General features: G+C 38.4%; 1 protein-coding gene across 2 annotated transcripts in view; it reads right to left on the reverse strand.

Annotated features, from left to right (window-relative positions):
- Window positions 1-14879, reverse strand: part of ATR (ATR checkpoint kinase) — a 101191-nt gene that overhangs the window by 62027 nt on the left and 24285 nt on the right. For both annotated transcript variants that reach the window (XM_084751732.1, XM_084751733.1), the window contains 5 exons: window positions 12079-12171; window positions 8296-8426; window positions 5163-5306; window positions 2860-2953; window positions 1010-1135 (listed from right to left, as the gene is read on the reverse strand). In XM_084751732.1, the coding sequence (XP_084607858.1) occupies window positions 1010-1135; window positions 2860-2953; window positions 5163-5306; window positions 8296-8426; window positions 12079-12171 (588 nt within the window). The remainder of the gene's footprint in view (window positions 1-1009; window positions 1136-2859; window positions 2954-5162; window positions 5307-8295; window positions 8427-12078; window positions 12172-14879) is intronic.

The raw sequence follows: 14879 nt of genomic DNA on the forward strand, positions 1-14879 counted from the left end.
AAATGAGTCTGAAAAACAAATTTTCATTTTTTTGTCTAGAAGTTCTGAATAGTCTACATTACTAAAGTCTATGACTTATCTGAGGTGACTACTTGGTATTTTCTTTGTATAAAATGGATTATTTCAGTATTTAAAATAGATATTTTATTTCCAGAAAGCTCTCTTGAATTAGTTGTATTAATTCTGTCATGCTGCTTTGGTATCTCAAAATACTAATTATTTTTAATGCTTTATCAATGACATTTAAATTTTTTAATGTATCCTAATAGTCCATAAATTACTCGTTTTTTTTTTCAATTGACTTCTTGAGTTCAGTCACCTGTGGTTCATATCTTCTTGGTTATGTCCTTTAATCTCATTTATTTAATTGTTCAGAAGCTGGGATTCTCAAGATCCTGTCTTCCAATGATATTTAAGGAGATTTATGTGCTCTACTTGTTGTTGTTGTTTTGTTTTGTTTTGTTTGAGACAGGGTTTTCTCTGTGTAGCCTTGGGGGTCCTGTAACTGACTCTGAAGACCAGGTTGGTCTTGAATTCAGAGAACTGCTTGCCTCTGTCTTCTGAGTGCTGGGATTGAAGGAGTGTGCCACCACTGCCCTGCTCCTTGTTGCTATTTTTGTTGTTGGAGAGAAACAGTGAGAGACCATCTTAAAAGCAGAGAGTGATAGAGGAAGACATCTACACATGAGAATTACCATATACTTGCACCACATAAATAAATTTTTAAAAAGTCAAAGAAGATGCAGAAGTCTAAAGTACAACTATGAAGCTAGGACTCTTCTAAACAACAGAAAGTTCTGCAGTTTTTTGAGACTGAAGCTAATGGGTATCTATCCCATGGACTGCTGATTTTTCAGATGGATTTGGTAATCTAGGCAAAATAAAAAAAAGTGCAAGTATGAGGACTAAATCTTCCAAATTCTCAAGCAAAAATGCCAATCTATCATCTTTTCTTTAAACTCCCAATATACTTTTTTCTTATAATCTGAATTATATCACTTTAGCATACCTGGTTTTTGTACAGGGTTTCCTTCAAGCTGGTAAGGGCATGAATACGAACATCTACATTTTCATGTTGAATTGCTTTCATGGATAGCTGGAGAGTAGTTTGAAGGTCAGTACTCTCAGAGGTTTCCTACACAAAGAGCAGAGAAACATACCTTAGTCACTACCCTAACAACCTGTATTCTCTCTATAAAGGCCTGTATTCGCTATATAACCTGTTACTATTAAGATAGCTAACCTATAACCCAACTAACAATTTTCCATCCCTTTCTTTGCAAAGTTTGTCATCAATATTTCTTTGAGAAAATTATTTTTTATTCTAAAATCTTTAGCACTAGAGATTTTCTTCCAGTTGGATAAAACCCTATCTACTATAAGTGCTTTTTGATAAGAAGTACTAGCTGGGCAGTGGTGGCAAACACCTTTAATCTCAGCACTCAGAAGGCAGAGACAGGCAGATCTCTGTGAGTTCAAGGCCAGCGTGGTCTACAGAGTGAGTTCCAGGACACCTAAGACTATACAAAGAAACCCTGTTGCAAACAAACCCTCAAAAGAAAAAAAAGAGCCCTCCCCCCACACACACCCCAAAAAGAGTCACTGGTTGTTTTTCCAGAGGTAGAATTCAATTTCCAGCAGCCACATGGTGGCTCACAACCATGTATAATGGGATCTGATGCCCTCTCTGCCCTGCAGATATTCAGGAAGACAGAACACTGTATAAATAAGCAAATGTTAAAACAAAACAACAGGCCTCCTTGTGCTTACCCAGGCTGCGCTCTTACACTGACTGTTCTGAAAGAGGAGGCCATATAAACCTACCCCACGTATACCTCAGCCTAGGCTACTGTGCCTGGTCTGTATTGTGAACGGGGAGACACAAATAAAATAAAAGTAAAAATAAAAATAAAAGAAATACAAACTTTCCCTAATTTATGGAGGCTACATAATTTACGGAGGCAGATCTGTGGACTATTCAATCCTTTCACTACTCAAAGTATTCTAGTCTCTGTCCTAAAATTCTATGAAATCACAGTATTTTCATAATTTTGGGAAGTCTGTAAGATTTCAAGATGGTCAAGAATCCTTTAGATCTGATATAATGATAACAGTATAATCATAGTGGTACTATGGTTTATAGGATGATATGACTGGAATCATCCACGTTTTTTCCTCTCAGGAATGTAGACAGAGTGGCTTCTATCTAATACTAATGTGTCTCTCACCTAAATAGGATGTGGTAGTTAGTAGTCCATGACCATAATCCCAGCATTTGGAATGCTAGACAGGTAGATGAGGTGTTCAAGACGAGCCTTAGCTACACAGTGTTATTTGAAGACACCCTCAGATATGATATAGGAGACTGTCACAAAACAAAATAAAAAATATTTAAATGGCACCCACCAAAGTTACTGATTCACCGTACCATTAACCTAATCATGGTTATATTATTATATTATTCTTTTTTTAAGACAGGGTTTTTCTACGTAGCCTTTGTTGGAACTCAGTAAGAACAGGCTGGCTTCAAACTTACAGAAATCCTTCTGTCTCTGCTTTCAGAATGCTGGGATTATAGGCATGAGCCACCATACCCAGCTTTAACTGTAAAGGATCTTTTTTTTGTCATTTTAAAAATTTTGTTTTTATGTTTTTGAGACAGGGTTCTCCGTGTAGCCCTGACTGTCCTGGACTCACTCTGTAGAGATCATAGAGATCTGCCTGCCTCTGCCTTCCGGGTGCTGGGATTAAAGGCGTGTGCCACCACCCCGGTGTAAAGGATCTTTTTTTAGTGTGCTGGAATTCAGGTGCAATTTTAAATTTAAGATCTTCCATACCATAAGTAAAGAAATGAAATACCTTTCTATATTCCTGGAGAACCGCTTTTATCTTTTCTAATTCTGGGTGATCCGGCAAAAAATATATTTCATGAAGAAAATCTTGTACAGCATCCCTAATAGTTAAAAAGAATTATTAGCAAGAATGTGAATGTAAAGCAAAGTTGAAGGCAAAGCTAATAAATTCATACTTACATGCTGTGATTATTCACATTTGAAGTAATCTTCCTGTCCTAATTTAACACTAGCAATTGTTCTAGGACTAATTCAGTGGTAGAATGATTTCTTAGCATGTACAAGGCCTAGGCTCAATCTCTAATATCACAAATTAAATAAAAATAAACAAATGAAAATATTTAGTAATGGCAAATAACCACATCTAAGAAAATCATCTTTGATAGTCTGTCACATCAGTAGTCCACAATAAACTATGCTTCTCAGTTTGTTCATATACATCCCTTTGATCTTTAACCCACCAGACTGGGTACAAGTATTCCTTTAGCAAATACATGTGGTAGAAGATAATGCTGGGGATAGAAAAAGGCAGTTGCCATTTTTGTGCTCAGGAAAATACTGAGTGATCAGGCAAGAAATACGGTTGTCAACATGGACAGAACACACAGAGGGCCCTGACATCACATGAACAGGGAGGAGTCCACTTCAGTCCACATTCTAAGCAAATGTAGCCATACCAGTGATGTCTGGTGAGACCAACAGAAGGAATAACAAGCTGAATTCAGCCTAAACAACAAAATTATGAGCAAATAAAGGTGTTCACTGCCTCTAAGGTACCACATTTAAAGTGATTTGTAATAGCAGAAAGTAGTGAAAATCAATCCCCAAATACAAATTTTCATAAAGAAATTCTAGAGAAAAATATGCAAATATATTGATGCTGTAGCTTTTTAGTTGCTTAAATTATAATAAATAATATTTTTAGGTTTAAATATATTTTTAAATTCTTGTCTTTATTAATACATGAAAAAAATATAAATAACTACCATGTGTGCTGTTAGAGGCTAGACATGAGATGAAACAATAAACTGAAAACAACTCATTCACTTAGGGGTGGAGAGTCTACCTAGCACCAAATGAAAGAAAAATTTTCTTATGACATGAAAAAATCAGAAAAATTATTCTACCATCTATAACAATGAGCATATACATATTTGGATAACAATAAAAAAGAGATATTAAAAGTGATATTAGTGATTTTATTGTTCTAGCATGTAGAAAACTAATATATACAGTGTCCTGCTGTAGTCATTAGTGGGAATGGAAAATTGGAGGAAAAAATTTCAAGTGATAAGATGTGTCCAGCTTTAAAAGTCAAGCTAACCAATTTGCAATTCAATAGTTAGAAGACAGAACCAGAGAAGAGCTCTCTTGCTGAAATAATACATGTACAGAGATGTGTTTTAGAGATATAGAAATGCCATAAAAGTCTAAAATACGGGAGGCTGGTCCAAAGGTTAATGAAATGAAGTAAGGAATTCCAAGTAACATAGTAAGTGCAGAAAGTGATGAATATCCCTCCTAACTTTCCTCAGGGTACGTGATTTACTTGCGAGGGAAGATAAATTTACCTTTACCAACTGAAAGACAGTCAAAAACATTTCATTGCTGATCTAGTAATCAATGAGTTTCAAATATATTTAGAATAAAAACAACATCCACTGAAAAATGTATTTATTCAATAAGTACTTACATACCAATAATTTTAATTTACTCAAAGACTCTACATTTTAAAATAGTAACTCTACATTATCAAAGTAATGCTAATACTTTGAGCTATAAAAATACATTTTAATACATGTTTAGAGCTGGAGAGAAGGCTCATTTGGAAAAGCACTTGCTGTGTATGTGTGAGGATATGAGTTGCATCCCCAAGTAACCACAGGAAATCATGCGCCTGTAATCCCTGTGCCAAAGAAAAAAAGGCAGGAGGACCCTGTGGCTTTGCTGGCTAGCTGGACTTGTGAAATCAGTAAGGTTTTTGAAAGATTTTTTTTTCTTTCAAAAAATAAGGTGGTGTCATTTAACCCTAGGATTCAGGAGGCAGAGGCAATTAGATCTGTACGAGTTTGAGGCCTTGAATGTATAGTGAGTTCCAGGAAAGCCTGGGCTATATAGTGAGACCCTACTTCAAACAAATGACAAGAACAAATAAGGTGGAGAATGATTGAGGAAGACACACAATATCAACTTTTGGTTTCCACACATGCACGTACACACCCATGCATGCGCACACGCACACATACACACACACACCACAAATACATACACATAAAGTTACTATTTTATGATTAATTTCAGTTACAATACCTGTTTTCAATGATGAGGTAGTGAAAGATAGCAGCAGTTTCTTTAGGCTGCATGTGTATTAGAGGTAACAAAGCTACTATGACATGACTGAGCAGGGGGCCCAGGTAAACATGATCCAGGCAACGAACAAAGCAGTCCCATGCTCTAAGTGGAAAAAAAAAATGGATTCAAGTATTTTTATGTTTGCAAAGTACCATCAATATTAGCTGTTAGCTGAAAAATGATATGTACATACCACAGATTAGAATAGCTTTTGATATAAAGATCACTGATACACACATACACACAGAGTGATCTCTAAGTTATATTAAGTAAAACAAAACTTAAAAATACCAACCAACCAAAAAAATAAAAAAACACTCAAAACAAATAGAACAGAACTTTGTGGCAGGACCAATACAAAAGAAAAATGTTATGTATTTATGCATTTGCTTATACAGATAATCTATAAATATAGTACAATGCCAAAAGATTTTTTAACTTAACAGTGCTATAAATGTACACACATTTAGAAGAAACTGCATTTGAAGGTTGGACGTGGTGACACACAACTCTAATCTCAGTACTTGCAGAGTAATGTCACAGAGTTCAAGGGCAGCTTAAATTATGTAAGACTAGCTAAATTTCTTTGTTTTTGTTTTTGTTTTTCGAGACAGGGTTTCTCTGTGTAGCTTTGGCTGTCCTGGACTGAATCTTCATCGTTCCATGAACTAATAATATAGGCAATTTCCCCCTAGGGCTGCTGGGCAGTGACAGCAAGGCATAGTTTCTGGTCACAGGTTTCATGTAACCATGGAGGTGAACAATGGGTATTGCACTCACCGTCATACTACGTGTTCAGTAGACTACATGAGATACTCAACATTTCATTATAAACAGGCTTTGTGTTATATGATTTTGGTCAACTGAAAGCTACTGTGTGTTCTGAGCTCATTTAATCCAGGTTACATTGAGGTATGGTACATGGTAGGTTAGATACATTAAAAATGTATTTTCAGCCCAGGCTGATTGCCTGTAATTGTTGAGGCCTGCTCTTTTTAGGTAGCATTAACTACAGACATTTTTATTTCAGGCCCACGAGCCACATCATCTCAGCTCATTGCTGATGTAAAAGAATCTCTACACAAGGTCAGGTTGACCATAAACTATGTTTATATTAATGAGAAACTCTGTGACCTTGTTGTTCCCAGAAATTCCCCAACCACAAGCCCAGCTGTCCCCAGATGCCAGGCACACTTTCAAGGTCAGCCAGAACTTCTTGTTAGCAAAATAACTTGAGTCAGAGTTGACCATCTTGTTTGACCATCCACTCCTCTGTGTGAGTTAATTGGGGTTTTCATCTTCAAATATGCAATACAACTTCCCCTCAGGGACACGGTTCAGATTCTGAACTGGCTACTTCCTTGAGCTCAGAAAATAAAGTTTTCATTTTAAGCTTCTGCATCTGAAGTGAGTTTTCTCAGCTTCCACCCCAGACCCAACATAATTTCAATACTAGGGAGGCTGAGGTAGGGGGACTGTTGAGTTCTGGGAAGCCTAAGCTACATAGCAAGACAATGTCTCGATCTAATAAATGGCATTCCTTGTGGATCCACTTCAGTTCCTAGCTCCAGGTTTCTACCTTGACTTCACTCGGTGATGGACTGTAACCTGAGAGTTAAAAGCTGAAATAAACCCTTGTTCTACTACAGCAATAGAAATCCTAATAGAAAACAAACAAACAAAAAGGTGTGAATCATTGCTGAGGTTTCGGGGAGGACTGTGGTGGCATGTGAACTTTGGGCTGGAAAAACTGTTGAGTGCTTGGAGTGCAGTGGACTGTTCTGTGGAAGCTTGGAAGGTAATTATTGGGAGCAGTGCAGATGAAGGAGGCCTGACTTACAAAGCTTCAGATGGAATCAAGACTCTACTGAGAGGAGCTGGGTACATGGCACACACCTTTAATCCCAGCATTCAGGAAGGCAGAGGCAGGTGGATCTCAGTGGGTTCGAGGCCAGCCTACAGTAGGAGTCCAGGACAGCCAAGGATACACAGAAAAAAAGCAACCTGCGCACCCCCCCAAAAGACTTTACCGAGGCCATTAGATATTTTGAATTAAGAATCTGTACTTCTAGTCAGCTGGGATTGAAGAATCAGCTATAATTAACAAGAGACCATCACCACTTAAGTAAAATGTTTGCTTAACAGGGTCAACTGATTCTTGTTAGCTGCAGCTGGGAAATTAGCATTGATTTAAAAAAAAAAATCAGAACCCTTGGGGACAACAAATCTGAAACTATTTCCTCAGGGTCAGCACACCAAAACTGCGGTCCAAATGGACCAAGGCTGCATCACATGCTGGTAGGCAAACTTGGCAGTGAAAGAGTCACCCATGAGGTACAGATTTTGAAGGAATAAAGAGATCATGGGAGAGTAAGAGCGCCTAGGAGAGTCTACCAACAAAGGTGCAGCTCATTTGTGGCGGAGACTTAGGAATTTTAGAGATGTCAGTACGATGGGACAACTATGAGGACAGCAGCAGCTGTGAAGTGGAGCCAGCCTGAGCCTAGATGACAAGCTGCATGTGCTGTGAATGGCAGAGCCAGAGGAGTATGACTGTCTAAGCCTGCTGGAGCCCAGAAGAACATGAGTAACTCTGAGACACAGGACACTGAGATATATACACTGTTGGGCATTTGACTTTGATTTTTTCAGATTGTGACTCTGTCCTGATTCTGCCTTCTTAGAGTAAGAAAGTGTGTAACTTATTTTTTATTTTATAGGTGCCACACTTAAGAAAATCTTAGGTAGACTTAAATGTTTTAAAGAAACTGAACTTTTAAAGTGTTTGGAACTTTAAAGACTAGGACTTTTAAAAGTTAGACTGTTTTATATGTGACATTAACCATACCATTTGGGGGATGAACAAGAAAAGAAAGGCTATGACTTAGTAAGTGATGTGTTTGTGTGTCAGACTGACAAACGGTCAATTGTGCTGGCTAGTTTAATGCCAACTTAACACAAACTAGGGTCATTTAGGTAAAGAACACCTCAATTGAAAAAAAATGTTCTTACCAGAGGAGCCTGTGGTAAGAATTCAAGTTAGTATTACATAGAAATATAAGAAAAGTTGTCAACTAAGATGAATATTTACCTGCAACATAACTCAGGAAAATCATCCTTGAATCTAAGGCCAGTTCTCAGTGTGGTCATCATTTTTACTCTCACCGAACTGACATGTTTAGGTCCCATCAACTTCATCAAAGACATCAAACTATTCAATGCCTACCAAGAAAGTAGTGGTTAAAAAAGAAACTTACAAACAAGATGCCAGTAGCAGACAAGTGGTAGAAACAAGTGCTTCCTACCCACGTGTTAGGTATCAATGTACACAACACAAAAGGTCTAATAAATGCTTGCCAGTTTTTTTGGTCAACTTACATGAGAACCAAGAATCTGAAAAACACAAGTTGCGTTCCTATTTTTGTTACCCTTGAAGGAGCTCTGCTACTTTGGTCCAGTGGCCTGCTAAAACAATAAATCTTGAAGTTTACTAAGGATATGACACATTTTAATTTTCTTAAAATATGTCTCATATCACTAGTATAAATTCAAATATAGATGGAATTTAAAGTTATTTATAATTTAAACAGAATGCCTCATAATGGTTAATAGTGGTCTTAATGATACTAAATTCAAGATGTTCTGAATTTGATACAACAAACAACTCTGGATATATTTAAACAGACACAGAATGAGAACTGTATCAATAGTTCTAGGTTCTAGTGAATGGATAAAAAAAGTCTCTGACTAATCTTATGCATGTACTGTCTTAGTTAGGAGTTACTATTCCTGTACTGAAACACCATGGCCAAAATCAACTTGGAGAGAAAAGGGGTTATTTGGCTAAGCTTCCACATCACTGTTCTTCACTGAAGGAAGTCAGAACAGGAACTTAATCAGGGCAGAAACCTGGAGGCAGGAGTTGATGTGGAGGCCATGGAGGGGTGCTGCTTACTGGCTTGCTCAGCCTACTTTCTTCTATGATTTTCTTGAAGACATTTTCTGATCCTTGGGACTTTGCATCTTCCTTTTCATCAACTCCTATAATCCTGAGGTTACGCCTTCTCATGGTGTCCTTGATTTCGTAGATGCTTTGTGTCACTAATTTTTCTGTTTTATTATTTTCTTTGAGAGATGTATCAATTTCCTCTATTGTATCTTCAACACCTGAGATTCTCTCTTTCATGTGTTGGATTCTTTTTTTTTTTTTAAAGATTTATTTATTTATTATTATGTATACAGTGCTCTGCCTGCATGTACCCCTGCAGGCCAGAGGAGGGCATCAGATCTCATTATAGATGGTTGTGAGCCACCATGTGGTTGCTGAGAATTGAACTCATGACCTCTGGAAGAGCAGTGAGAGCTCTTAACCTCTGAGCCATCTCTCCAGCCCCATGTGTTGGATTCTTAGTTATACTTGTCTGTTGGATTCCTGCTTCCTTTTTTAATTGTTCCATTTCACTTTTTCCCCTCGATTTGTGATTTTTTTAATATTCCCTAATTCTGTTTTCATGTCTTGAATTGTTTTATTTAATTCCTTCACCTGTTTGCTTGTGGTTTCTTGTGCCTTTCTCCTGGATGGTTTCTATTCGTTTGTGTTATCCTGGCATTCTTGGAAGGATCTATTCATTTCCTCTTTATAGTCCTCAAATAGCTGTATAAGCATGGTTTTGGGGTCATCTTCCTGTGACTCTGCTATAATAGGGTATCTGTTGGTTTCTGGTGGAGTCATAATGCCTTGATTTTTGTTACTAGACCTCTGATTCTTTTCTTGAGGCATCTGCTTGGGCTTTCCGAGCTGGTGGTCTCAGGGATGAGTACCTTTGATAGGGAGCTGTTTTCTATACTGGGTTCTCAGACTCTGCCTTCCTGAATCTATATTTGTTTGAGCTCTGCCACCTTGATTCCTGGTTTTTTAGGGCTCCTCTGGCTGCTTGTCTCCTCTGAGGGATTCACCACACAATCAGTCTGTGGTTTGGATGTCAGATGCTGTGTGGCTTCTGTTTTGTTAACCTTTTCTCTGTAGGTAGGCCACTCTGCTTTGGTGCACTGATCCGTCCAGCAATCTGACCTTCCCTTTCTCCTTGCTGGTTGCAGCTCTCCACTGAAACAAGGCGCTGGTCCACTCTCTGTCACCCATTGTCGCTGCTCACAGTCCCTTGCAGCCCCTGTTGCTTGCCATTTCCCGCTGCTGATCTCGCCAATCGCCCACCACTGCAGGTGCTTTGTTCCTCAGCAAGTGCAGCTGTTGTTGCTGGTGCCACAGCCACTACAGCCACCACCGCTGTCACTGTCCTGTCTCTGTCGCTGCAGCCACCGCTGCCACTGCCACGGATGCTCTGCTCCCCTGGGGGTCCGTGCTTTTTCCCCGTGTTTGGGGGTGCACAAGATTGTCCCTAGTTTGTTCCTGGCACACTATGGTTTCTCCCACTGTAATTGGGTGGGAAGCTTGGTGTTCCTGCTTAAGAAATATGTCCAATTTTCTGACTTGATTTCTCTGGCATCTAAACAAGGTCCACACCGCTGGCCACCATCTTGGAATCCCTCAGCCTACTATTCTTATAGCACTCCGGGCCACCAAGCCCACATGTGGCCCCATCCACAATGGGCTGGACCCTTCCTTATGGGTCACTAATTTAAAAACTGCCCTATAGGCTTGCCTATAGCCCAATCTTATGGTGCTATTTTCTAAATTGAGGCTCTCTCCTCTCCAGTGACTATACCTTGTGTCAAGATGACATAAAACCAGCCAGCACATGTACCAAAACCTAGAAGCTCTTTATGGCTCATAACATAAATTCCACTTTCCTTAGACTTAAAGTCATTCATTCTCTCATTTAGCATAAATGCTTGGAAAGCCATATGGATGGAATAGAAGTTACTGAAAATTTACTAGTTAACACTGAAATAATAGGCATTGGCTGTTAGAATTTGTAGCTCAATTTTGCTGTATGTCTTACTTGGATCCTTGAAGTTATCAATAGAGAAAAACATACTATACTGAGATGAAAGCTGCCACTGGGTCAGTAAGATGGCTCTCAAGGTAAAGTCTTGTTGACAAGCCTGACAACCGAGTTCTAGCCCTAGAACTGAACAGTGCAAAGAGTGTACTGATTCACACATGTTGTCCTCTGACTTCTACATGACCACTGTTACACACTCCTGCTGACATACATACACACTAAAAACAGAAATACTAACATTAGACCCAGGGGAACCAATAAAATTCAATTATGCAACTCTTGTTCAAGCTCTCAGTTACTGCTGGCTTATGTCTTCCACTGGGCGGGATATCATGATGGCATGAGCCTGCAGCCGTTAGGATTATTACCTGACAAATACAAAGCAAGCAGAGCAAGGTGGCTGTCATAATCTCAGCACACAGGAGGCTAAGGCAGGAGGACTACCTTAAGTTCAAAGGCACCCTGAGCTATAAACAACTTGGTTGAGTCTGACCGAAGATAATGACTCTGAAAAGTTCTTTGAATCTAGAATCAAGTTGTGGCTGCAGTTACGTTATCTTTGCATATAGTAACAGAGCCAACATACAAGTGGCTCTATTTCTATTTTTACAATGTCTAAAGAACAAATATACAATATTCAGTAATAAATATCAAACATTTGGTTGCTTTTCTTTTATGAGTCTCACACTTAGTTAAGGCTTGCCTGCAACTCAGTATGCAATCCAAGCTGCCATCAAGCTCTAAGCTGTCAGTTTTCCACAGGTTGAAATTACAGGTGTGAGCTACCACACTCGGCTTGTTCCTTGACTTTTTATAATTGAATGTTTATAATTAGGATCAGAACTCATGTTCCTTGAATATCTAATATGAATTTTATTCTAGTCCCTTGGAATTCAAATACCATTACTTACCATTTTCTTATCTTCAATGCCAACACTGGAGCTTAGTAACTGCATATTAAAAAAGGCCAGAATGCCCAACAATTTTGGTTGCAAATAATCAGCCTATGAAAATAAGGAAAAGATATTATATGTTTTACATATATCAAGTGTCTCTCCTCTTTCCCTCTGAACTGGATATTTACTACAGAACTCCTAGTGGGCAGCTTTCTACCACTGAACTATATAAGGCAGGAAAAAGAGCTAGTGATGACAGCTGCAGCATGGCTTAATGTTCAACAGCTGCCTTAGGTTACCTTAGGGTTACACAGACAGCAGAGAGAAGAGTCTGTACTCGTGATGAGGAGTTAGGTATCTGTCCTACACGTCTCTCTAGCATACAGAAATTCTTGCCAAGCAAAGAAATTACTCATTTTTTCAAGCACGAATTTACTTTTTGGATTGTGAACTTAAAAAAATCATTAATTTTTCTTGTATTAACAAAGTATTGGGTTTCATCACAGCATCTCTAATACATGTATTTTGTAAACTTCTGATTTAGACTGAAATTAAATTTTGGCATAAGAAACTACAATTCACTAATGATATGGTTCTAATCTATGTTCTTAAATAAACTGTAGGTATAGGTGGCACTCAAACTTACATAAATATTCTAATTTTAAAGTTCTTGCATCTAGACAAACAGTACTTTGAGTATATATATCTGCCATTCACCAAATATATACTATCATGCTAGGTACATGTGTGTAAGTTAAGTACTACTATACATGGCAAATTAATGGGAGGCACTAAATAAATTCATACATAAATATGGTTGTGGTAAGAGCTATAAAAAATAAAAATAGCCAGGCATGGTGGCACACACCTGTAATCTCAACATTCAGGGTGGCAAAGGCAGGCAGACTGCCGTGAGTTCTCAACGCCAGCCTGATCTACAAAGCGGTCCAGGACAGCCAAGGCTACACTGAGAAATTCTGTCTTGAAAAAAACAAAAACAAAAACACAAAAAATACACCCCTCCCCCCTGAAAAAAAAGAAAAAAGAAAAAGAAAATAGCTGGCTATGGTGGTGCACGCCTTTAATCCCAGCACTTGGGAGGCAGAGGCAGGTGGATCTCTATGAGTTCGAGGCCACGGTCTACAAAGTGAGTCCAGGACAGCCAAGGCTACACAGAGAAACCCTGTCTCGAAAAACAAAAACAAAAACAACCAAAAACAAAACAAAACAAAACAAAAAAAGAAAGAAAGAAAGAAAAGAAAAGAAACATGGGTATATGATAGAATTTGGATAAATGAATTTAGTTAGAGGTGATAAGCAAACTTTGAAGAGTAAAAAAACATCCAGGAAATTACTATTACAACTATAGAGACCATCTAATAAAGCCAACAACTACAAATAAAAGAATTTGCCATTTTTAAGAAACAAAGAAAACAATAGAGCTAAAGCAGTGAAAAGAAGAGCTGAACAAAAGGAGGGTGGAAACACACTGCCACATACGGTTTCACAGATTTAAAGAGCTCATACATTGCTCTCAGGTTTTGGTTGAAACAAATGGGTAGATAATGGTACAATGTGCCATTGCCCAAAGTAGGGAGGACTAGGGGAAACAAGTCAAGAAAGAATAATAAAGACTTCACTGGGGGCTGAGGTTACACATAGATAGCTCAATGGGAAGGCACATGCTGTGCTGGATGTCAGGTTGATACAGGCTAAGATCATCTGAGAGGAGTTAAGAAAATGCTTTTATAAGATGAGACTGTAAGCAAGCATATAGGACATTTTACTAATTAGTGACTGATGAGAGAGGGGCCAGGCCATTGTAGGTGGTGCCATCCTTGGGCTGGTAGTCCTGGGCTCTATAAAAAAGCAGGCTGAGCAAGCCAGTAAGAAGCATTCCTCTATGGCCTCTGCATTAGATTCTGCCTCCAGGTTCCTGTCCTGCCTTCCCGTGATGATAAACTGTGATGTGGAAGCATAAGCCAAATAAACCCTCTCCTTCCCACGTTTCTTTGATTAGGGTGTTCCATCACAGCAATAGTGACCCTAACTAAGACACTTGCCCGGCATGTACAAAGCTCTAGGTTTAATCCTCAGCAGGGCAAACTGGGTTCCCTAACATTCCCTTTTGGTTTCTTTAGCTTCGTCCATTACATCAGAAATAACACTATTCACTGAATATATTTTCAGATAAACATTTGTGTGTACACCATTTTCTATTTCCTCCTAGGATCCAACATATATAAACCCCAAAGACCAAAGCTTAAAGTTTAAAAGTTTGAATTGAAACTTAATAGAATCATCAAAATCATCACATCAAAGCCAGGAACCAAATGAGATCATGATGATAAGGTGGAGCCAGTTACACTATCAAAAAATTACTCCAACACGAAAAGAATAAAGCTGAAAAATAAAGAGAAGAGTGAAGCTGGATGTGTTGCCACAGGCTGTAATCTCTGAACTAATGAACCAGAGGCAGAAAAATCAGAGGGTCAAGGCTATTCTCAATTACACAGGGACTTTGAGGCAAGCCTGGGTTTTATAAGACCCTGACACAGAACTAACAAGCAAACAACAAAAGTAGAAAACATAAAAAAGGAAATACATTTTTCCTTTACTCCAACAATGGATTTAATTTAGTTTGCTTTGTCAAGGATTAGTTTTAAGAGGAAACAAGATGAGGAGAAGGCTGTAAATACATGCTAATACATAGTTGATAATTAGGAAGGGAAATAAACCTTGTTTACTTAGTGAAAAAGTAAAATCATGCCAGGTTTGGTGTTGCACACTTTAATCCCAGCACTAGTAGGCAGATC

This window comes from Acomys minous, assembly GCF_964271855.1.
Source record: "Acomys minous genome assembly, chromosome: 13".
Classification (NCBI taxonomy): domain Eukaryota; kingdom Metazoa; phylum Chordata; class Mammalia; order Rodentia; family Muridae; genus Acomys; species Acomys minous.